The sequence below is a fragment of the Oncorhynchus masou genome, chromosome 24 (assembly GCF_036934945.1).
Source record: "Oncorhynchus masou masou isolate Uvic2021 chromosome 24, UVic_Omas_1.1, whole genome shotgun sequence".
Taxonomy (NCBI): domain Eukaryota; kingdom Metazoa; phylum Chordata; class Actinopteri; order Salmoniformes; family Salmonidae; genus Oncorhynchus; species Oncorhynchus masou.
This window is the reverse complement of record NC_088235.1, coordinates 55,861,800-55,886,821: the sequence shown is the minus strand read 5'-3', so window position 1 is coordinate 55,886,821 and position 25,022 is coordinate 55,861,800. Positions and strand designations below refer to the sequence as shown.

General features: G+C 43.9%; 1 protein-coding gene across 12 annotated transcripts in view; it reads right to left on the bottom strand.

Moving 5' to 3' along the window:
• Positions 1-25,022, bottom strand: part of LOC135512344 (calcium/calmodulin-dependent protein kinase type II subunit gamma-like) — a 137,831-nt gene that overhangs the window by 22,066 nt on the left and 90,743 nt on the right. For 3 of the 12 annotated variants that reach the window (XM_064934281.1, XM_064934286.1, XM_064934282.1), the window contains exons 7-15: positions 24,538-24,640; positions 22,230-22,313; positions 21,846-21,940; positions 20,076-20,198; positions 19,811-19,894; positions 19,647-19,689; positions 18,276-18,335; positions 15,420-15,463; positions 1,424-1,507 (exon numbers count right to left, since the gene is read on the bottom strand). In XM_064934281.1, the coding sequence (XP_064790353.1) occupies positions 1,424-1,507; positions 15,420-15,463; positions 18,276-18,335; positions 19,647-19,689; positions 19,811-19,894; positions 20,076-20,198; positions 21,846-21,940; positions 22,230-22,313; positions 24,538-24,640 (720 nt within the window). Of the gene's footprint in view, positions 1-1,423; positions 1,508-12,348; positions 12,382-15,419; positions 15,464-18,275; positions 18,336-19,646; positions 19,690-19,810; positions 19,895-20,075; positions 20,199-21,845; positions 21,941-22,229; positions 22,314-24,537; positions 24,641-25,022 lie in introns of all 12 variants that reach the window. The other 9 variants (XM_064934285.1, XM_064934288.1, XM_064934292.1 and 6 more) reach the window with 5 other exon arrangements.

Here is a 25,022-nt window from a genome sequence, read left to right as displayed (position 1 = left end):
CAATTCACTGTCCCACCCACACCAACAAACAGTAGCACAAAAATGGACCCTCCCACAGGACACTGGTCTACGGACTCCACCTCAACAAAACCACCTACACACATGAAGATGCAGTCCTTCGGCTAACATTAGCCATTAGCTTAAAGGGATAGTGCGACATTTTGCCAATTAAGCCACACAGAAACATAAAAATGGTATCCATGAGTTAATCCGTTTCTGGGTTAGGAGAAACAAAGTCTTAATTTGCCAAAATGTTGCACTATCCGTTTAAATGCTACCACAGGGTCTGACATTCTGCCCTTTAATAAGTTGATGTATTGTAGCTGATTTGAAAAAGCTAGGAGATATAGGATAGGCAGCAATGCCCTGGAACCACTGTCAGATCAACTGAACTACATACAGTCGCTTACCAGTAGCACTAATGGAGAAGAGTAAGAAACTGATCTTACCCATCAGTTTGATGGAGGTGGTCCTGTGATTTGCCTTTAATAGAAAAGGGATTCTCTTGTCTGACATTCCACAATGCTACAATGCATTGTTGCATTGCCAAACACCCAGGTTAGGATTCTGACCCTCATACAGGTTTCATGTCTCTCTCAGGTCACTGCAGCTCAGTAGTCTTCCTGATAGACACCACTATACATGTTTCTAGGCTTTTCACCACAGCTCTTCGCTTCCCCTGTAGCTATACGTTCTTTTAACAGGGCCAAGGGCCATCGACAGGACTATACCATTGAGATCACTGGAAAGGGAGATTCAATTTGACTTCAGATGAGATGTGTTTTTTTGACATGGCGCCTGTTGTTTTCACAAGGAGACACACTTACATAGAGGGACTGCATCTTCCATACAATTGGGCTATCTCTGTATCCTGACATTGCTGGATCCTGTTTCACCCATGGTTTTAATGAGCTTTTGAATTGTTTTGAAATTGGTATCACATAAATTGTTTTTCATATGACCGCCAATTCAGCTACTGTAACTGTGTAGTATGTCAAATCATCAGCTTTATCAAGGGGGAGAAATACAAACGCCAAATAGGGACCCCTAGGAATATTCAATAGTGGCATGTGCAAAATACCATAATTTGTGTATATCTTCTTAAGCATTGTCATGCATGTCTGTGCATGACAAGAGAGTAAGTCTGGGTAAAACAGGAGCCTAGTGAGAGAGGGTCACAGGCACAAACCAGTTGTTTAGTTTAAAATCATCAAAACCATTGTTAACATCACACTTTTCTCAAAATGGAGGTGAAGAGGAAAGGGTGGAAGAAAGGGAGGGAAAAAGAACAGGGAGAGTCAATGAAGAGGGGATGAGACAAACAGATGGCAAAAAGCAAGAACAAAACAGAAACTTAGGGACTAATCCAATGGAACAGGGTGAGTAAAGCAACAATGAGAGAAAGCAAGTATAGATGAGATACCATTGGTGCTGAAGATGATATGCTGCTGTCTTTGGTGCTGCTGGTACTGCTCACTACACTGTTTTTATTGTTGTTTGTCTGCGGCTGGGACAAAAAAAAACAACAACACAAAATGACTTCTACAGAGTGCCCACATAAAAAAGGACTATAGTATACTATGGAATACATACTATAATATTCACTGTAGTGTTTTTGTGGACTTTACTCCAGAATTCACTGTATTATTTACTGTAGTATATATAGTTAGCTATAGTATAAATACTGTAATAATAAAAAAACTGTAGTATATACTTAAGCAATAAGGACCATGGGGGTGTGGTATATGGCCAATATACCATGGCTAACGGCAGTTCTCAGCCACGATGCAACGCGGAGTGCCTGGATACAGCTTTTAGCCGTGGTATATTGGCCATATACCACAAACCCCGAGGTGCCTTATTGCTATTGTAAGTGGGTACCAACGTAATTAGAGCAGTAAAATAAATGCTTTGTCATACCAGTGGTATACAGTCTGATATACCACGGCGGTCAGCCAAACAGCATTCAGGGCTCAAACCACCCAGTTTATAATAATAATAATTAATGTAGGGTTTTTGCGAAGTGTAGTATACTGTAGAGCGCTGCAAACCTGACCTGAGCCCGACGGGCCTCGACATTATACATCGGGTTATGCTCGGGTAGAGTTTGTTTTTTCATCAATCAGTAGGGTACAGGCAAGGCATGGGTATCACTAAATTGATCACTAACCATTTTAAGCAGAGCCATTTGCTCGTGCTCTGCTGCATAGTACAGACATACAGTTGAAGTCGGAAGTTTACATACACCTTAGCCAAATACATTTCAACTCAGTTTTTCACAATTCCTGACATGTAATCCCAGTAAATATTCCCTGTCTTAGGTCAGTTAGGATCATCCTTTTTATTTTAAGAATGTGAAATGTCAGAATAATAGTAGAGAGAAAGATTTATTTCAGCTTTAATTTCTTTCATCACATTCCCAGTGGGTCAGAAGTTTACATACACTGAATTAGTATTTGGTAGCATTGCCTTTAAATTGTTTAACTTGGGTCAAACATTTCGGGTAGCCTTCCACAAGCTTCCCACAATAAGTTGGGTGAATTTTGGCCCATTCCTCCTGACAGAGCTGGTATAACTGACTCAGGTTTGTAGGCCTCCTTGCTCGCACACGCTTTTTCAGAACTGCCCACAAATTTTCTATGGGATTGAGGTCAGGGCTTTGTGATGGCCACTCCAATACTTTGACTTTCTTGTCCTTTAGCCATTTTGCTACAACTTTGGAAGAATGCTTGGGATCATTGTCCATTTGGAAGACCCATTTGCGAACAAGCTTTAACTTCCTGACTGATGTCTTGAGATGTTGCTTCAATATATCCACATAATTTCCCTCCTCATGATGTCATCTATTTTGTGAAGTGCATCAGTCCCTCCTGCAAGAAAGCACACCTACAACATGATGCTGCCACCCCCGTGCTTCACGGTTGGGATGGTGTTCTTTGGCCTACAAGCCTCCCCCTCTTTCCTCCAAACATAACGATGGTCATTATGGCCAAACTGTTCTATTTTTGTTTCATCAGACCAGAGGACATATCTCCAAAAAGCACAATCGTTGTCCCCATGTGCAGTTGCAAACCATAGTCTGGCTTTTGTATGACGGTTTTGGAGCAGTGGCTTCTTCCTTTTATAGGTTATGTCGATATAAGACTTGTTTTACTGTGGATATAGATACGTTTGTACCTGTTTCCTCCAGTATCTTCACAAGGTCCTTTGCTGTTGTTCTGGGTTTGATTTGCACCTTCCGCACCAAAGTATGTTCATCTCTAGGAGACAGAATGCATCTCCTTCCTGAGCGGTATGACGGCTGTGTGGTCCCATGGTGTTTATACTTGCATACTATTGTTTGTAGATGAACGTGGTCCCTTCAGGCGTTTGGAAATTGCTCCCAAGGATGAACCAGACTTGTAGAGAACTACAATTATTTTTCTGAGGTCTTGGCTGATTTCTTTTGATTTTCCCATGATGTCAAGCAAAGAGGCACTGAGTTTGAAGGTAGGCCTTGAAATACATCCACAGGCACACCTCCAATTGATTCAAATTATGTCAGTTAGCCTATCAGAAGCAGCTAAATGCCATGACATCCGTTTCTGGAATTTTCCAAGCTGTTTAAAGGCACAGTCAACTTACTGTATGTAAACTTCTGAACCAATGGAATTGTGATACAATGAATTATAAGTGAAATAATCTGTCTGTAAACAATTGTTGGAAAAAATACTTGTGTCCTAACCGACTTGCCAAAACTATAGTTTGATAACAAGAAATTAGTTTGAGTGGTTGAAAAACGAGCTTTAATGATTCCAACCTAAGTGTATGTAAACTTCCGACTTCAAATGTATCTGACGAAGTTCATAACATGGTGTCAGAAGTGCTTCAACCTCGTCAAATATAAAACTGGAGAGATTATTTCTCCGAAAACAATAATGTTCCTTGAGTTTTGTCGGAGTTTAGAGTGACGAAAAGTAGCTAACAGCTAACTGCTCTCTAATGTCTAATCATTGAGCAGAGCATCCCAAGCGGAGCCATTGCTATGATTACTTGCAGACTCAGAGCCACCATGAGCAGAGCGCGTGCAGAGCGCACAACACGCAGGAGCAAGTGACAGACAGAGAGGAGCAGTTAATGGATTTACTAATGGAAGAAAGTTATTTGGGGTTTTGGGCAGGACCGGGCCTTAAATTTGGCAGAAGTAATCGGGCCTGGGAAGGGTAGGGCCTGAACAGAGCGGGCATGTGTAGGGTTCAGGTTTAAAATTCATTCTCCTGCAGGGCTCTAGTATAGTTTAGTAATTACTGTAGAGTTTGTTGTATTCTGCAGTATTTACTATAGTGTTTTAGTATTATTATCTTTGACATAGAAGTACAAGCTTTCTCCTTGAGGTAACTACTAGAGCAATTCACTATATATAGAAAAGTATTTGGACACCCCTTCAAATTAGTGGATTTGGCTATTTCAGACACACTCGTTGCTGACAGGTGTATAATATCGAGCACACAGCCATGCAATCTCCAAAGACAAAGATTGGCAGTAGAATGGCCTTACTGAAGAGCTCAGTGACTTTCAACAAGGCACCGTCATAGGATGCCACCTTTCCAACAAGTCAGTTTGTCAAATTTCTGCCCTGCTAGAGCTGCTCCGGTCAACTGTAAGTGCTATTATTGTGAAGTGGAAGCGTCTAGGAGCAACAACGGCTCAGCTGTGAAGTGGTAGACCACACAAGGTCACAAAACGGGACCGCCAAGTGCTGAAGCGCTCAGTGCATAAAAATCGTCTGTCCTTGCTTGCAAAACTCACTACCGATTTCCAAACTGCCTCTGGAAGTAACGTCAGCACAAGAACTGTTCGTCAGGAGCTTCATGAAATGGGTTTCCATTGCTGAGCAGCCGCACACAAGCCTAAGATCACCCTGTGCAATGCCAAGCAGCTGGATCCATGTAAAGCTTGCTGCCATTGGACTCTGGAGCTGTGGAAACACGTTCTCTGGAGTGATGATGTCTTCACCATCTGCCAGACCAATGGACGAATATGGGTTTGATGGATGCCAGGAGAATGCTACGTGCCCCAATGCATAGTGCCAACTGTAAGGTTTGGTGGAGGAGGAATAATGGTCTGGGGCTGTTTTTCACGGTTTGGCCTAGGTCCTTTAGTTTGAGTGAAATCTTAAATACAATGACACTTCAGATGATTCTGTGCTTCCAACTTTGTGGGGAATGCCCTTTCCTGTTTCAGCATGACAATTCCCCTGTGCACAAAGCGAGGTCCATATTGAAATGGTTTGTCAAGATCGATGTGGAATAACTTGACTGGCCTGCACAAAGCCCTGACCTCAACCCCATCAAACACCTTTGGGATGAATTGGAACACCGTCTGCAAGCCAGGTCTAATCACCCGACATCAGTGCCCGACCTCACTAATGCTCTTGTGGCTGAATGGAAGCAAATCCCCGCAGCAATGTTCCAACATCTAGTGGAAAGCCTTCGCAGAAGAGTGGAATCTATTATAGCAACAAAGGGAGGACCAACTCCTTCTTAATGCCCATGATTGTGGAATGAGATGTTCAAAAAGCATGTGTCCACATACTTTTGGCAATGTAGTGTGTGCTAAAAGAGAACATTTTCCATAACCTGTTGGCAGGTAGGACTGGGGTCTGAACAGATAATTCAGCGCTTCCAATCTTTTCAATAACCTGTCATGTAAGAGATGTCCTCTTCAGGCTACTGTAAATGTGAGTTGTCTGCATAGACATATATGCCTGCAGTGTGCCTACCAGTGTGTTTGGGTGGTGTTTTTGCGGGGACAATTGTTGAATACTGTCTTCTGCACAGTGCACACTGCTTTACATTTCAGCAGCAGTCTTTTCCCTTTAATACATCAAATGACTGCCTCTTGAAAGTAGCAAGGAATTTGTAGGTCTAGAAAACCTCGCTCTGAAGACATTGACACTTCCGTGCGAGCACATTAACATTCTTGACACTAAATGACGTTAGCGTTTTTCTTTCATTTCGGCTGCCTGTGTGGAGGTCTCTATCTGGGTGTTTTATAAGTGGTTTTAAGTCTGTGTCTACCTCTTGAGTGATGTCTTGCTGCATTCGTGTCTGCAGTATATTAACATTTCTAAATACACCGGAATAACAACACATGCACTGTAATAATAACTAAGGACTTTGAGAGTAGAAACAGACAGGATCCAGCACTTCAACCTCAATATTGATTGGTACCTGTTGGGGTAAAGAAACCACAGTCCCTGAGGAAAAGCAAAGAACATAGTCTGCGCCACCTTGTGGAGTCAGATCAGAATGAACACTTAACGTCTATGGACTCCAAAGAGACAACTCAATCGCCAATATCGAATAGCTACAGAATCTGGTTGAGGAAAGTTTTATAAGATACTAGCGGCGTCCGAGTCTGTGCATGCAGTGAAATCCCTTGATGAGAAGGTTGTTGTTTCTCCCAAATGGAGAATGTGTGGATCTGGAGGTTTTCCTGAGTAAGACAATGAAGAGTAAGTTGCATAGAGAAGAAGAAATGGATCGATTAAAGTCTCTCGCCAAAACCCCACAGCCTGACTATTGCGTAAAGAAACAACACTAGACTCTAAAACTACTTCAAGGCAAAGAAGCCTTCAGAAAGTATTCACACCCCTCGACTTTTTACACATTTAGTTGGGTTAAGGCCTAGAATTAAAATGGGTTAAATTGATGTTTTGTGTCACTGGCCAACAGACAATACCTCGTAATGTCAAAGTGGAATTATGCTTTTAGACATTTTTTTTTTTACAAATGAATTAAAAATGAAAAGCTGAAACGTCTTGAGTCAATAAGTATTTGATCCCTTTCTTATGTCGATCCTAAATAAGTTCAGGAGTAGAAATGTGCTTAACAAGTCACATAATAAGTTGCATGGACTCACTCTGTGTGCAATAATAGTGTTTAACATGGTTATGCAGACGACACACAATTAATCTTCTCCTTTCCCCCTTCTGATGACCAGGTGGCGAATCGCATCTCTGCATGTCTGGCAGACATATCAGTGTGGATGACGGATCACCACCTCAAGCTGAACCTCGGCAAGACGGAGCTGCTCTTCCTCCCGGGGAAGGACTGCCCGTTCCATGATCTCGCCATCACGGTTGACAACTCCATTGTGTCCTCCTCCCAGAGCGCTAAGAACCTTGGCGTGATCCTGGACAACACCCTGTCGTTCTCAACTAACATCAAGGCGGTGGCCCATTCCTGTAGGTTCATGCTCTACAACATCCGCAGAGTACGACCCTGCCTCACACAGGAAGCGGCGCAAGTCCTAATCCAGGTACTTGTCATCTCCCGTCTGGATTACTGCAACTCGCTGTTGGCTGGGCTCCGTGCCTGTGCCATTAAACCCCTACAACTCATCCAGAACGCCGCAGCCCTTCTGGTGTTCAACCTTCCCAAGTTCTCTCACGTCACCCCGCTCCTCCGCTCTCTCCACTGGCTTCCAGTTGAAGCTCGCATCCGCTACAAGACCATGGTGCTTGCCTACGGAGCTGTGAGGGGAACGGCACCGCAGTACCTCCAGGCTCTGATCAGGCCCTACACCCAAACAAGGGCACTGCGTTCATCCACCTCTGGCCTGCTCGCCTCCCTACCACTGAGGAAGTACAGTTCCCGCTCAGCCCAGTCAAAACTGTTCGCTGCTCTGGCCCCCCAATGGTGGAACAAACTCCCTCATGACGCCAGGACAGCGGAGTCAATCACCACCTTCCGGAGACACCTGAAACCCCACCTCTTCAAGGAATACCTAGGATAGGATAAAGTAATCCTTCTCACCCCCCCCCTTAAATGATTTAGATGCACTATTGTAAAGTGGCTGTTCCACTGGATGTCAGAAGGTGAATTCACCAATTTGTAAGTTGCTCTGGATAAGAGTGTCTGCTAAATGACTTAAATGTAAATGTAAATGGTTGTTTAATTACTACCTTATCTCCGTACCCCACACATACAAGTGAATTTCAATCACAGATTCAACTACAAAGACCGGGGAAGCTTTCCAATGCCTCGAAAATAAGGGCACCTATTGGTAGATAGGTAAAAAAAAGACATTAAATGTCCCTTGGTGGGTGGTGAAGTTATTAATTACACGTTGGATGGTGTATCAATATACCCAGTCACTACAAAGATACAGGCGTCCTTCCTAACTCAGTTGCCTTTGAGGAAACTGCTCAGGGATTTCACCATGAGGCCAAAAGCCACTTTAAAACAGTTACAGAGTTTAATGACTGTGATATGAGAAAACCCGAGGATGGATCAACAACATTGTAGTTACTCCACAATACTAACCTAAACGACAGAGTCAAAAGAAGGAAGCCTGTACAGAATTTAAAAAAATCCAAAACATGCATCCTGTTTAGACACTAAAGTAAAACTGTAAAAAATGTGGGAAAGAAAATAACTTTATCTTCTGAATACAAAGTGTTTTGTTTGGGGCAAATCCAACGCAACACATCACCGAGTACCACTCTTCATATTTTCAGGCATTGGGGTGGCTGCATCATGTTATCGGTATGCTTGTCATCGGCAAGGACTAAGGAGATTGTTTAGAAAAAAATGAGCTAAGCACAGGCAAAATCCTAGAGGAAAACCTGGTTAAGTCTGCTTTCCAACAGACACTGGAAGACAAATTCACCTTTCAGCAGGGCAATAACCTGAAACACTAGGCCAAATATACACTTACCCAGACAACATTGAATGTTCCTGAATGGCCTAGTTACAGCTGAATTAAATCATCTTGGAAATCTATGGCAAGACTTGAAAATGTCTAGCAATGATCAACAACCAAATTAACAACCAACTTACAAAGTTCTTAGAGACTTACCAAGAAAGACTCATGGCCTTAATCTCTGCCAAAGGTGATTCACACCCTTGACTCAGGGGTGTAAATACTTATGTATATGAGATATTTAATTTTCAATACATTTGCAAACATTTCACTATGTTTTCATTATGGGTTATTGTACTGTACATGTGTGTACATGGGTGAGCGAAACAAATACATGTAATCCATTTTGAATTCTGTCTGTAACACAACAAAATGTGGAATAAGTCAAGGGGTATTAATACGTCCTGTAGGCACTGTCCCTAAATTCGCAACTATCCGTTTAACAGAGAGGTTCTTTAGGAATTAATGAGAGGTGTTGAAAGGTGTAGAGAACTGTGTTCCGTCAATAAAAGGTTAACACCAATTTGCTGTTCAAGTTTCAGCTGGTACTGAAATACTTAACGGTGACAAAATGACAGTGTAACCTTTTGACTCTCTGACGTGCTCACTGGTGCTCAATGCTCATATTCCCCAGAAACTGAACAGGAAACTAGGCGTATGTCGCAAGTCACAACTTCACAGGAGAGCCGTTTGAATGTAAAAAAAGTATTTTAATCTAAATGTGTTTTTTGGCAGAAATGCCTTCTTGAACATGTGAACTTTCATATGCCGTAATAACAAACTTTTATGCCATCTGTAAATATGAATACAATTGTTAAATTAGTAGCCTAGTTGGTTAAGCCACAGAAAAAGCGAGCAACCTTTCCCTTAGCCAAGATTGGCTGAGATAATGAGTGGGCTGGACATGCCGAGAGTTCAACACCGGTTGAATATGACCGAAATTACATTGTTGCCAGGAGCACAGTTACGCCCTGGATAACATGAAAACAGCCCTGCTAGGGCGAGGAAAATGGTCAGAGTTTGTGTGGGGGCTAAAGCTTAAGATGTTTCTTATGGCATTGCACACGGTCAGTGTGAACCAGAGTGACTTGACAAAACAACAATGGGCCAAGCAAGCTGTACATACAAAACGGAAAGGACACAGGACATCTTATTTAATGAAAGGGTTGCAGTCTGCCATGAAGCTTTCATCCATGCAGATGGGCAAGAGTCTAGCTACTGTTTCAGATATTATACAGTTGAAGTCAGAAGTTTACATACACCTTAGCCAAATACATTTACACTCAGTTTTTCACAATTCCTGACATTTAATCCTAGTAAAAATTCCCTGTTTTAGGTCATTTAGGATTACTACTTTATTTTAAGAATGTGAAATGTCAGAATAATAGGAGAGAGAAATATCTATTTCAGCTTTTATTTCTTTCATCACATTCCCAGTGGGTCAGAAGTTTACTTACACTCAATTAGTATTGGGTAGCAGTGCCTTTAAATTGTGTAACTTGGGTCAAACATTTTGGGTAGCCTTCCACAAGCTTCCCACAATAAGTTGGGTGAATTTTGGCCCATTCCTCCTGACAGAGCTGGTGTAACTGAGTCAGGTTTGCAGGCCTCCTTGCTCGCACACCCTTTTTCAGAACTGCCCACAAATTTTCTATAGGATTGGGGTCAGGGCTTTGTGATGGCCACTCCAATACCTTGACTTTGTTGTCCTTAAGCCATTTTGACACAACTTTGGAAGCCATCCCCCGTGCTTCACAGTTGGGATGGTGTTCTTCAGCCTGCAAGCCTCCCCTTTTCCCCTCCAAACATAACAATGGACATTATGGCCAAACAGTTCTATTTTTGTTTCATCAGACCAGGGGACATTTCTCCAAAATGTACGATCTTTGTCCCCATGTGCAGTTGCAAACCGTAGTTTGGCTTTATTATGGCGGTTTTGGAGCAGTGGCTTCTTCCTCGCTGAGCGGCCTTTCAGGTTATGTCGATATAGGCCTCGTTTTACTGTGGATATACAGTGGGGCAAAAAAGTATTTAGTCAGCCACCAATTGTGTAAGTTCTCCCACTTAAAAAGATGAGAGAGGCCTGTAATTTTCATCATAGGTACACTTCAACTATGACAGAAAAAATGAGGGAAAAAAATCCAAAAAATTACATTGTAGGATTTTCTATGAATTTATTTGCAAATTATGGTGGAAAATAAGTGGTGGTGGAAAAGCTTATATTTACGGAGTCGGAATTGGTGCAATACTGTATAGCCTACTGTATTTTTACAGCTATTCTACATTGCATATATTTTTATGGAGTGTGTATGGTGTCCGGGGCCCGGCTGTGGGATGGACCCTTATGATGCTCAGAGGCATGTGAGGTAAGTAGGTGCCTGCACATGCACTCCACATCTCCTGTGCCTCAGCATGACCTAATTCCGGGACTCAAGGTCTGCAGCACTGCTGGATTTTATCCTTCCCCTCTAATCAGGGACTAATTCAGACTTGGAACACCAGGTGATTGGAATTTCTGGTCAATCAGTAACACTGATCAATCAATCAACGACCAGGAAGAAAATAAAACCAGAGGTCGTGCGGAACTCAAGTCATGGATTTGACTACCCCTGTCCTGTGGGTTACTACAGAGAGGCTGGGATTGGATAACCATTTCAGTGTGTCCCCAAAATATGTATTGTTCACAAGAGACAAGTGAAGTCTCCACCCATTTTGGTTTCTACTGGGTTGTTGCTGCTAAAGATTTTTTTGCGGGCAACCAAGACAGAGAAAACTAAAGTTGGAAAAAAGACGTGAAGGAGAAAAAAAACATGAGGGTCAAATATTGATATTTACAACGGCACAAATGCCCCCTATTCCTGTTGCTAGGCCAAGCCTGCTGCCATGGGATACATTGCCATGGTGGTGGTAATAAGTATGTGTGGTGGGGTGGGGGGTCTCCAGAGAGAAAGAGTCACTTGTGTGTCCATTTTCAAACAGATCCTGAAAAGCCCCTTTAAATGTTCTCTCTCCTATACAGAACAAATGTCCTATTTCTTTTCCGCTGCAGTTTTACTTTTATGGACCATTTTTTTCTGCTGTTTGGATGATTGTAAGGGAAAGACCTTGGCTATGGTTAGGGGTTTGAGTTTTTGGCTTGGCACTGACCTACAGCTTCCTTCTAGGCAACTCTAGAGCTGTGAGCCAAGGTGTGGAGTGAGGGGACCTACTCTGTGGGGAGACAGTAGGCTAGTCCATAGGCAGGTAGGTTTGGGCTGGTTTCTAGGGAGAGCATTGATGGGGAATGCAGATGGTGTGTGTGTGTGTGTGTGTGTGTGTGTGTGTGTGTGTGTGTGTGTGTGTGTGTGTGTGTGTGTGTGTGTGTGTGTGTGTGTGTGTGTGTGTATGTGTGTGTGTGCGCTCGCACGGGTGCGTGCATCTGTTAATGTGTGTGCGTGTACAGTACGTGAAAGTGTGTGTGTGTGTGTGTGTTTTAGCTCATGTACTGTAGGTACATGTTCTGCGGAAGGGCAATGGTTCTGGTGGTGAGAATGTTGGGGGATGTTGGATGGAGTTGAGAGAGCCAATGGAATTCCAACAAGACAAACTGCCACAGACCCTCTAGCACCTCAACCGAGAGAGAAAGAGAGAGAGAGAGTGAAAAGACAGAGCAGATCTCACCATTAAACAAACACTGGAGCTGGACTTCCTTTTCTGAACAGATAGCAACAGAGAGGAGGGGAAAAAACAGGGCATCATAGGGAAAAAGGAACCAATAAAAATAGGACAAATAAAGCTTCCAGTTAGATCCCAAAGAGAAAGAAAGCACCACAAGAGCTTTGAGAGGGACAAATGGGAAACATAGAGAGAGGGCTTCCTAACAATAAAACAAAATGACATAGCTGTAAAGCAATATGGATCTATTAACTTCAGGATCGGTGGGTCCCCCACGGGACGATTGAGCTAGCGTAGGCTAATGCGATTAGCATGAGGTTGTAAGAACAAGAACATTTCCCAGGACATAGACATATTTGATATTGGCAGAAATTGGCTGGAATAATACATTATGTCCTTTCTCTTGCATTTCAAAGATGGTACAAAAAAAATACAAAAAACGGTTGTTTTTTTTCTTTGTATTTTCTTTTACCAGATCTAATGTGTTATATTCTCTTACATTCCTTCACATTTCCACAAACTTCAGTGTTTCCTGTCAAATGGTATCAAGAATATGCATATCCTTGCTTCAATGCCTGAGCTACAGGCATTTAGATTTGGGTATGTCATTTTAGGTGAAAATTGAAAAAAAGGGGCAGATCCCTATTAATATTCGACACATTTTGCCAGCTAAAATAAAATAGTTTGAAAATCTCCTGGAACTTAAATTCTTAATGTGTGTGTGCATGTGATGTAACCTTAAGGTGGGTCACAATTGTGTACTTAGTTGATTTCATGATATCTACGACCGTTGGATATCCATTCCACCCTTATCTTATATATATATATATATTAATGATATTTGTAAATTGACCAATGATATCGTGCCAGAGTCGGCCATGATTACAAACACCTGCATGTACTACCCCTACTGTATTGATTTATTTTGCTCCTCTGCACCCCATTATTTCTATCTCTACCTTGCACATTATTCCACTGCAAATCTACCATTCCAGTGTTTTACTTGCTATATTGTATTTACTTCGCCACCATGGCCTTTTTTGTTGTTGTTGTTTTTTTGCCTTTACCTCCCTTATCTCACCTCATTTGCTCACATTGTATATAGACTTATTTTTCTACTGTATTATTGACTGTATGATTGTTTTACTCCATGTGTAACTCTGTGTCGTTGTATGTGTCGAACTGTTTTGCTTTATCTTGGCCAGGTCACAGTTGTAAATGAGAACTTGTTCTCAACTTGCCTGGTTAAATAAAGGTGAAATAAAAATAAAATGTGTCCAATGGAAACCTATATTTAAGCAATAAGGGGCAAGGAGGTGTGGTATATGGCCAATATACCATGGCTAAGGGCTGTTCTTATGTGCGATGCAACGCAGAGTGCCTGGATATATCCCTTAGCCATGGGATATTGCAGTGGTTGCGAAAATACCCAATTGTCATACTTAAGTAAAAGTAAAGATACCTTAATAGAAAATGACTCAAGAAAAAGTGAAAGTCACCCAGTAAAATATTACTTGAGTAAAAAGCTAAAAGTATTTAAATATATTAAATATACTTAAATAATCCTACAAATTCCTTATATTAAGCAAAGCAGAGGCACCATTGAATGTTTTTTTTTACATTCACGGATAACCAGGGGTACACTCCATCACTCAGACATAATTTACAAATGAAGCATGTGTTTAGTGAGTCCACCAGATCAGTGGCAGTAGGGATGACCAGGGATGTTCTCTTGGTAAGTGCGTGAATTGGGCCATTTTCCTGTCCTGCTAAGCCTTCAAAATGGAATGAGTACTTTTGGGTGTAAGGGAAATTGCATGGAGTAAAAAGTACATTACTTTCTTTAGGAATGTAGTGAAGTAAAAGTAAAAGTAGTCAAATATATACATATTTAAAGTAAAGTACAGACACCCAAAAAAATGACTACTGGTATATTGGCCATATACCACAAACCCCCGAGGTGCCTTATTACTATTGTAAACTTGTTACCAACATAATTAGAGCAGTAAAAAGAAATGCTTTGTCATACCTGTGATATATGGTCTGATATACCACGGCTGTCAGCCAATCAGCATTCAGGGTTCGAACCACCCAGTTTATAAATACTTGTGACCTGCGTGGTTTGACATGAAACCCTGATAAAGACAGCTGTCGAAACATTGGTGAATAAATGATTGCATCGGTGCTACTACGGTGTGCAGCTTTTTCTTTTTCACGTTAAGGTGGGTTGTGTTGCTTTAAACCTGGGTATTGTTTGGCCTTTGTTGATCACGGCACTTCACTGCATGCACTGACTCCTTGTTGAAACCAACTATAGTTGAACAGGGAGATCTCTCAAATCCCTTAGGATCAGAGGGAGGTTCGCTGCACCACAGGAATTGTGGAAAAGATCATGCTTAGCTAAGTCCGTTTTTTAGAAAGACTGTTCATAACGCAGGCTCTTTGTTCCTCTTTAGTTGCACAGAAAAAATGACTTTTAACTCCATTCTCCCGTTCTCAAATGTGAAATGAACTGTCCATCAGCTGCCAGCTACAACTCACTGGTCCCGTTAGAGGGGCCCACGGTAGGAATTAGTGGACAAAAAAGCATTATTGCCTTTCTGTGCTAGCTGTCTTCACACAGTCACACATATCCACACACACAAAAATACACAAACACACTCACACATATACACACAAATCATAACTTTACTATGGGTGTAGACTATATACGCTATAAAATCTGGACAGCTGAGATGGACAGTGAAGTAATATTTACCTACAATAACCTTATATCATTCCCCCTAGCAAGTGATAATATTATTTAAACTGTCTGTCGTTTTATATACATTACAGACACTGAGTTGTGAGATGTCTTAATAAGATGTCTTGCGGAAGGGGAGACCAAAACGCTTTTCTTTCCATTCCAACAGTATACACAGGAAATCTGTTTCCTAACGCCTACATACTTCTCAGGGAGAGAGAGAGAGAGAGACAGAGAGAGACAGACAGAAACAGAGAGAGACAGAGACAGAGAGAGCATTCAAAAGAGAATAGAAAAAGAAGAGAGGCACAGAACTTCCATACAGCCCACTTACCTTCACTCCACCATCCGATTTTTTGTTTAGTAAACTTTTGCATGCTGAAACAGAAGAGGGAGAGGGACAGACGTTAAGGACATGAATAACCTAACGTAGCAGGCGTTAAGGAAACGCCTGAGCGGTGGTCCCCACATCCGGTTTCCAGGGGAAGAGGAAGCTAGGTTGAAGATACTGTATCCCTGAAAACCGGATGTTTCCGGTTTCTACCAACCCGCATCAATCAACCTGGAACCATAATACTGTAGGAAACATAGGTCAGAAAAATAGAGGACAGTGTCTCTGTGGTCACCGAGGTGAAGAACTGCTCAGGAGTCATCTGATGCTCAAGACTTGAATAGTACATACTGTAGGGAGTAGGGTATGTACAGTGAGAACTGGGTGGTACAACACAGTACCGTTTCCTTTTAGGCATGCCCCACAGACATATTATCACATACATTGTCTCCACGCCACACACACTGTACATACATTACAGCACAGAGCATACGCTCACATAGAAAAAGAAAAACGACAGAGAGAGAGCCACATAAAACAGAAAGAGACACACAGAGATGGACAGAAACCCTCACACACATATACAGTGGGGCAAAAAACGTATTTAGTCAGCCACCAATTGCGCAAGTTCTCCCACTTAAAAAGATGAGAGAGGCCTGTAATTTTCATCATAGGTACACTTCAACTATGACAGACAAAATGAGAGAAAAAAATCCAGAAAATCACGTTGTAGGATTTTTAATGAATTTATTTGCAAATTATGATGGAAAATACGTATTTGGTCACCTACAAACAAGCAAGATTTCTGGCTCTCACAGACCTGTAACTTCTTACAGGCCTCTCTCATCTTTTTAAGTGGGAGAACTTGCACAATTGGTGGCTGACTAAATACTTTTTTTGCCCCACTGTATGATAAGCATCAATCAGGTTTCAAAGATCCTCAAAATCCCTTAGCTTCCATTGAAACAATTAGGAAGGAGGGCAAGGAAAAGAACACAAGATAAAAAAAAAATCAATATTCAGTATCTTGATCTTCATATAAAGTGACAACGACGACTGCAGGCAAACAGTCTCAGGCTCGTTCGCAGGTGCTTCATGCGATAAGGTGCTTCGTGGGTCATATCATAAGCTCGGCATGCATTATCCACAGCAAACTAACAGCTCCCAGAGTGCAGCTCAGTTAAAGAGTGCATCACAGGGATAAAAGGGAGACACCCTGCCTGCCGCCTGGTATAGATTGGATCTAAGCATCTAAAGACTGTATTGCAGGCGTAAGCCATAAGCAGTATATCCTCTTTCAACCGCTGCAATTAAAAGAAGTGAATACCATCTATCATCGTTGTGGGAGAGTTGTAAGATCATGATCAGGGGGTCAGAAACAAGTCACCAAACAAACAGCAACAGAAAGGGCAGGGTCGGGGTCCAAGTGTTAGACCAGCCAACTCAAGCAGCCTGTGACAGAAGTGTACTTCCTTTCACCCATAGGAAAGTACAGACAGGAAGAAATCAAACGGAGCAAGCAAGACGCCAGAGATAAAGCAAGAGAGAGAAATCAGAACCACTCCGGTGCATCTGGTAACCCATGCAGGCTGACAGAGGCACAGATACATGCTGGCTTGCTGGAGGTACCAAGCCATGCAGAGGAATGCTGTGGAGTATGGGCAGAGATAGACTGGGCGATCAGCTGGGCATTGACTAGGATCTGTGGATCTTAACTGGACTTATTTGCGAGGCAAAGGTAACCGGGTAACCGATTGTTTGTTTTTAGTCCTTATTAATTAGGGCCAAGACTGCCCAAATGTTTGTTGACAAAGCTTTATTTGGTGGAAAGAAAGAGAGACATGCTCACACTCGGCAGTATGTAGACTGGCACGCATATTGTGCATGCACATACACACATTGTCCTGTTGTGACTGAGAGTGCATTAACTAGGTTATGTTACAGGTCTGAAATCAGTCTGAATAAACGGAGAGAAAGTAAGACCTGTGTCAGCGGCAACAACATGGATAAGGTAAAGCCAAATAGATAATGCACCTGACTAATGGAATTATTATGGAAAGGAGATTGTTGTGTGCTATCACACAGCAGCGCTACGGCAGAAGGAGTTACGAGGCATAGCCTCAGGCCAGCCTGAATATAGCAGGCTAACTGCATTTCCTCTCCGACATCTTCCCTGATTTGGTGAGAGTGTGTGTGTCTGTGTGTGGGTGTGTGTATGTGTGTGCGCATGTGTGCGTGAGTGAGTGTGTGGGCAGGTGTGCGTGGGTGTGTGTGCGTGCGTGGGTGTGTGTGCGTGTGCGTGGGAGTGTGTGCGTGTGCGTGGGTGTGTGTCGGTGTGTGTGGATGTGACCATAAAAAGTATGACTATCACCTTCAGTTCTAATGTCAGTGGAACATCACACAGTTCTAATGTGATCTGTCCATGGCTCATGAATACAAAACCATAATGCATTTTGAGTGTCACCCTGTCAGTTACCAGGTACCTGCCTTCTAAACACCATAACAAGGCTGTGACAGGTCTTAAAATCATATGAATGGGCCCATAGAACAAGGTGTTTGTAAAGCACAGGTTAGGGTCCTGCGTTCTAAGCCTTAGGTAGGGCCAGCCTTGGTCCATAGTCATGGATCACTCAGAGGGTGTTGTGCGGGCGTGGAGAGGGAAGGAGAGGGTTTGGGGGGCAGAGGGTGTTGTGTGTGTGTGAAAGGCCACTCCGGAGCAGTACAGTACGTGCCAGTGTGCGAGCTGGTGGGGCAACCAATAGTCAGTGGCTGGCACCCCGGGCCACATGCTAACCAGACCAGGGGGCAGTGTTAGCACAGTGCCAGGTTGCTGCGGCTCCCCTGCCCTGACTGACATACCTTCTGATGCCAGAGCAGCCGTGCTGGTGGTGGCTGCGGGGCTGGTGTGCTGTCGGCCCACTATTGGACAGAGAGGCATTCAGTTGGATAGGCGGAGCCTCTATAGAGCACAGTGTCACATCCTTCTTTAAGTGCCTGGTCCCAGCTTCACTCAACTCACCCACCATTTTCATGTCATGGGGGGGGGGGATTTGGAGTCCATGGATACATCCATCCATGGGTTCCAAACTGTACATCCTACCAGATACTGATACTTACCCCAGTGTGCACACTCAATGTTAGCAAAAACACCTTCAACGGCCCATCATCGATCACAACCGGTTATTCAAAAATAGCCACATAAAACACTGAGATCGACAAGTGACAGCTACGCGGTGTTATGAAGCAACATCGTACACACAACACTACCTTCTTAAGAGCACAGAGCTCTATGACTGATGTCTGTCCTCCACGATAGTGCTTTACAGAAAGGCCTTCGGACGTGGCTGAGACAAGCTCTTCACGTGCTGCGAGGAAACCTGGGCCGCAGGACACAACTTAGTATCCCAGTATTCCTGGGCCGCAGGACACAACTTAGTATCCCAGTATTCCTGGGCCGCAGGACACAACTTAGTATCCCAGTATTCCTGGGCCGCAGGACACAACTTAGTATCCCAGTATTCCTGGGCCGCAGGACACAACTTAGTATCCCAGTATTCCTGGGCCGCAGGACACAACTTAGTATCCCAGTATTCCTGGGACGCAGGACACAACTTAGTATCCCAGTATTCCTGGGACGCAGGACACAACTTAGTACCCCAGTATTCCTGGGACGCAGGACACAACTTAGTATCCCAGTATTCCTGGGCCGCAGGACACAACTTAGTATCCCAGTATTCCTGGGCCGCAGGACACAACTTAGTATCCCAGTATTCCTGGGCCGCAGGTCACAACTTAGTATCCCAGTATTCCTGGGCCGCAGGACACAACTTAGTATCCCAGTATTCCTGGGACGCAGGACACAACTTAGTATCCCAGTATTCCTGGGACGCATGTGGCTTGTAGATTCATACAAGGACAAACAACCTACTCTACAAGTCCTTATTACAAGTGACATGATTGTATTTATAACGTCTGTATGACAGCGGGACACCTCAACGCATCTACTCAGGACATATTTCGGGTTCAGAGACATTATACTAAGTCTTCAAGTTTCCTCTCTAAGGGCAATTCAATCGGCGGTAAGGGCACCAAACCCACTTTATGTTACTCAACACTTCCGAAGAAACAGAATGTATCATTGTCCATCGTGGAATCATTTTGACTTACTCGAACTTAGAACGACGCTAATGCCATTCTAAATGCGAACCCCCAGGTGCCCCCCCCCCTCACCTGAGAAGTTTCTGGTCACCAGCATGGTGGTGAGGATGGCTCCCTGGGGAAGACACAGAATACAAGGTTAGTGCAAAGGACAAGGGGTGTATACCATCTCTCTAACACAACAGATGGGATATATACGTGTGCTGTTGTGTGCGCTCGTGCGTGTCTGCACACACCTTGAGTTTTCTCCTGGCGTTGAACTTGCGCAGGCACTCCACGGTCTCTTGACGATGCATCATGGAAGCCACAGTGGAGCGTTGCTGGATCGCGGCGGGGGAAGAGGAGGACAGGAAAGAGGAGATTGAACAACAGATCAATGACTAGGCCGTGGCAGCACCAGTTACGGAGGTATGATGGGGCCAACGTCACCGGAACGCAGTACCGATTCCATCCTCAAGTAAAACCCAAGGTGAATGACGTGACGGTGACGGGGTGACTTACGCAGACCCATGGGTGCTTGAGGGCCTGGTCAGCAGTGATCCTCTTGGTAGGGTTGATAGTCAGCATCTGGTTAATCAGGTTCTTGGCTTCGGGGGTCACTGTGTCCCACTCAGGGGAGGGAAACTGGGAGGGAGGGAGAGAGAAGAGGGTGTGTGTGAGAGAGAGAGAGAGAGAGAGAGAGAGAGAGAGAGAGAGAGAGAGAGAGAGGTGGAGAAATGGTTAGAGGTGCACATTATGTCAAGACGGTACGAGGACAAACACAGACACAAATACACAGACACACACTCAACACACGCCACAGCCTGGTGCTCTTTGTGATGGAGATTTATTGAAATAGTGAGCACAATGGTAAAGAGACTGAAGAGGAGGAGATAGTGCTGGTCAAGGCAGGTCTTTCCGCTTCAATCGTCCGGCTGCCCCACACTAATGCCCTGCCTGGTCCTCACAATCCTTCCGGAGAGCTACTAGGTGTGCCAGCTTTTGCTCCAACCCAGTTGGAACACATCCAAACCTGAATTAGAAGGTAATTAGTAAGTATCTGGTTAACAGATAACTGTAGTTAGCAGAATGATGTGTGCTAAATTCGTGTTGGAACAAAAATCTGCAAGAATGTACAGTAGCTCTCCAGTAGAGAGGGTTGGCACCCCTGCCCCAGGGGATTCTTCAAGCACTAGTTTGAGCTGTGCCCCTGGCCGCCACACTGCTGTAGTGTCTACTAGGCCCCTGCACCTCGATTAACAACTGCAGAGGGCCGCTCTGACATGATCGATGGGCAGGAAACACAGCTCTCTATTGCGAACCAATTTCAAAATTAAGGAGAGCAAAATCTGTACCGGGTCCGCTTGGGTCATGGCGGGGACCTGAAAGTGTGTGCGTTCGTGATTGCGTGCGAGGAACACTACCCGAGCAAAAGTGTGCACTCAGACAGGCAAACACTCTCTCTGTTGGACACACACACAAACACCCATACACACACAGAGTGAGGCTGTTCCCCCTCTCCTTCCATCAGTGCAGTGTTAATGGCCTGAGAGCTGCTAAAAGCTCCTGCCAGCCCAAACCAACATCACTCCACTGCTTCCCTACAGCTCTCCCTCCATCCCTCTCACCCAAGGCCTCATCCAAACTGACACATGTACGTAAACGGACAGACACAAAGACATAGACAGATTTACCCACACAAACACACAAGATATTACTCACCACTCTGAGTCAAGGACACTAACAAGACACACAAACGCAAAAATGCACACACGTCTGTTCTCATTCCATAGTGGTGAATGGTAAACAGAGAGAGAGAGAGAGAGAGAGTGAGAGAGAGAGAGAGAGAGAGAGAGAGAGAGAGAGAGAGAGAGAGAGAGAGAGAGAGAGAGAGAGAAAGAAAAAGAGAGAAAGAAAAAGAGATAGGGTGAGACAGAGAGAGAGAGAGAGAGAGAGAGAGAGAGAGAGAGAGAGAGAGAGAGAGAGAGAGAGAGAGAGAGAGAGAGAGAGAGAGAGAGAGAGAGAGAGAGAGAGAGAGAGAGAGAGAGAGAGAGGGCAGATGGTCACTACTTGGGGCGGCTGGGTAGCCTAGTGGTTAGAGCATTGAACTAGTAACCGGAAGGTTGCAAGTTCAAACCCACGAGCTGACAAGGTACAAATCTGTCGTTCTGCCCCTGAACAGGCAGTTTACCCACTGTTCCTAGGCTGTCATTGAAAATAAGAATTTGTTCTTAACTGACTTGCCTAGTAAAATAAAGGTAAAATAAAAAAATTTTAAAAAATTAAACTCACATCGTAGGCACCAGCCTTGATCTGCTGATAGAGCTTGTGCTGGTCCTCATCCCAGAAGGGAGGGTAGCCAACCAGGAGAATGTACAGGACCACACCTGCACACAGAACACACACAGAGGGGGTTAGTACACACAGTTATGTCTCACTATACTTGTGAGGACTTTTTTGATTCCCATTAATAATCCTACTTTCCCTAACCTTAACCCCTAAACCTAACCCTAATTCTAACCCTAAACCCTTATAGCCTTCTTACAAGTGAGGACCGGCAAAATGTCCACACTTCTCTGAATTGTAGTTGGCTTACTATTCTTAGGAGGACTTCTGGTACTCACAAGTATAGTAAAATGTGTACACATACACACACAGGTTGGAGGAGTCACTCACCACATGCCCAGATATCCACCGGCTTGCCGTAGGGGTCCTTCCTCAAGACCTCTGGAGAGAGGTAGCCCGGAGTGCCTGCAAAACCTACATCAGCAAATAACATGTCAAAAAGAATAAAACCAAAGTCTAGGATCTAATGTAATGACATTGCCAGAGAAGTGTACCAACACGGCATTCCATCAAAAAAAAAACTATCATCCCCATTCAGAAGAGCTATATCAATGAGTAGCACTAGGATCTGACAAGAAAGAACCAGCCAGAATTCTAATCAGAGATGTCCAGTCTGTCCCTGGAAATCAGAGTGTGCACAGACTTCTGTCTCATTGGCTAGATAAGACCAAATCTGCTAATTTGGAGCTTATTCCTCAACTCCAATCTAATAATACATCTATTAATGCATGTGGGCACTCAGCCAAGGCCCGCTGGCCCCTGTTTCTCTCTGGAGTGTGGTGTAAGTGACAGGTTCAAACCACTCTGTCTGGAGAGATGGACAAAGGGGGGTCAAATCAAAAGGTCGTCAGATTAAAGGTGAGGGTCCCTACTGTCCACATTGCACAACCTCTGGGCCCACTACCTTGATGTGCAAATGCCAAGCGACATTATGCCAGTGAGTACGAGATGGAGAGCAGAGCTATGGAAGGAGTGGAGGGATGAGCAGAAGAGAGGGTGGTGGGATGAAAGAGGTACAGAGGAGGGCAGGATGATAAAACAGAAAGAGGATGGCGGGATGGGGAAGGAGGAGAGGTGGAGGTAAAGTATTGGCACTGGCCCATAGGACTGCAGTTGTAAGATCGATGCCATTAAAGAGTACTGCTCACCCTTTTTTATTCACTGAAGACATTTAACTTACATGTTAGTCATTTAGCGACTTACAGTTAGTGCACCTTAAAGATAGCTAGGTGAGACAACCACACATCTCAGTCATACTAAGTCCATGTTTCCTCAACAAAGTAGCTATCAGCAAAGTCAGAGCTAGTAAGAAAGAACATTTTAAAAATAAGTCAAGTGTGAGTGTTAGGTTACTTAATATATTCTTTAAAGAGGTAGGGTGTCAGATGTTTTTGGAAGATGGGCAGTGACTGTGCTATCATCAGGGAAAAGCCAAGAGACCAGATGTGCCAGAAAAGAGTACTCGTGTTGGTGTGTGGGTTTGAGCATAGCCTGAAGGTAGGGAGGGGCAGTTCCTCTTGCTGTTCAGTAGGTAAGTACCATGGTCTTGTAGTGGATGCGAGCTTCGACTTGAATCCAGTACAGTGTGCGGGGGAGAGGGGTGACATGGGAGAACTTGGGAAGGTTGAACACCAGGCAGGCTGCGGGGTTCTGGATAAGTTGCAAGGCTTTGATGGCACAAGATGGGAGCTCAGCCAACAGTGAGTTACAGTAGTCTAGACGGGAGATGACCAGTGCCTGGATTATGACCTGTGCCGTTTCCTGTGTGAGGTGAGGTCGTACTCTACAGATGTTGCAGAGCATGAACCTGCAGGAGCTTTGATGTTTGCAGAGAACCTCAGGGTGTTGTCCAGGGTCAGCCAAAGGTTATTTGCACTTTTGAAGGGGGACACCGTAGACTTGTCAACCATGATTGAGAAGGGAGGAAGAGCAGCTCTCTCTTGTCGAGGTTGAACTTGAGGTAGAGGCCCCACATCCAAGCAGAGATAGGCACGGATATCAGAAGGGGGAAAGGTGAAAAGTAGTTTAGTTTCATCCGCATAGCAATGATAGGACAGACCATGCGAGGATTTGACGGCCCCAAGTTATTTGGTGTTTAGAGAAAAGATGAGAGGGCCCAGACCTGAGCCCTGGGGAACACCAGTAGTGAGAGCATGTGGTGCAGACACAGATCCTCTCCACGTCACCTGGTAGGAGCGGCCTGCCAGGTAGGATGTAAAGAGTGTGCAGAGCATGAGAGACCAAGCCCTGAGAGGGTGGAGAGGAAGATCTGATGGTTCAAGGTGTCAAAGGCAGCGGATAGATCTAGGAGGATGAGAATAGAAGAGGGAGAGTCAGCTTTGTCAGTGTGGAGAGCCTCCATGACACAGACGAGAGCAGTCTAGGTTGAGTGACCAGTCTTGAAGCCTGACTGGTTAGGGACAAGAAGATCATTCTGAGAGAAATTACGAGAGAGTTGGTCAGCGACAGCATGCTCAAGTGTTTTGGAAAGAAAAGATGGGATACCGGTCAATAGTTTATGACATCAGAAGAAAGTCTGAAGATTGACTTCCTGTCATTGTAGGTCTTCCATCTTTGTCATTGCTAGCATTACTCTTTTATGTAATGTACATTTGAATGTTTAAAGTCAAACTCTTACCAAACCACGCCTGCTCATCTCCCTGCACCTCGATGGCCAGCCCAAAGTCAGCCAACTTCACCGCGGCTCCTTTCAGCTTACTGGCCAGGAGCAGGTTCTCTGGCTACAAACCAGAGCCAAACCATAGAGGGGAGACAAGACAGACAGAAAGAGAATCAATCAATTAGGCAAAACTAATTGAAGAAGAAATTCCTTCAAGAGTCAATAAAAGGCACAGACAGAGTTATCCAACTGAACTGTGAGGTCCATGAACGCTGACTGCAAAACATGACAGGAATCTGGATGAGAAAATCCATGAAAAAACATACTGTACCAGTCAAAAGTTTGGATACACCTACTCGTTCAAGGGTTTGGCTTTATTTTTACTATTTTCTTCATTGTAGAATAAGTAGAATCAAAACTTTGAAATAACACATTTGGAATTATGTAGTAACCAAAGAAGTGTTAAACAAATCCAAATATAATTATATTTCAGATTCTTCAAA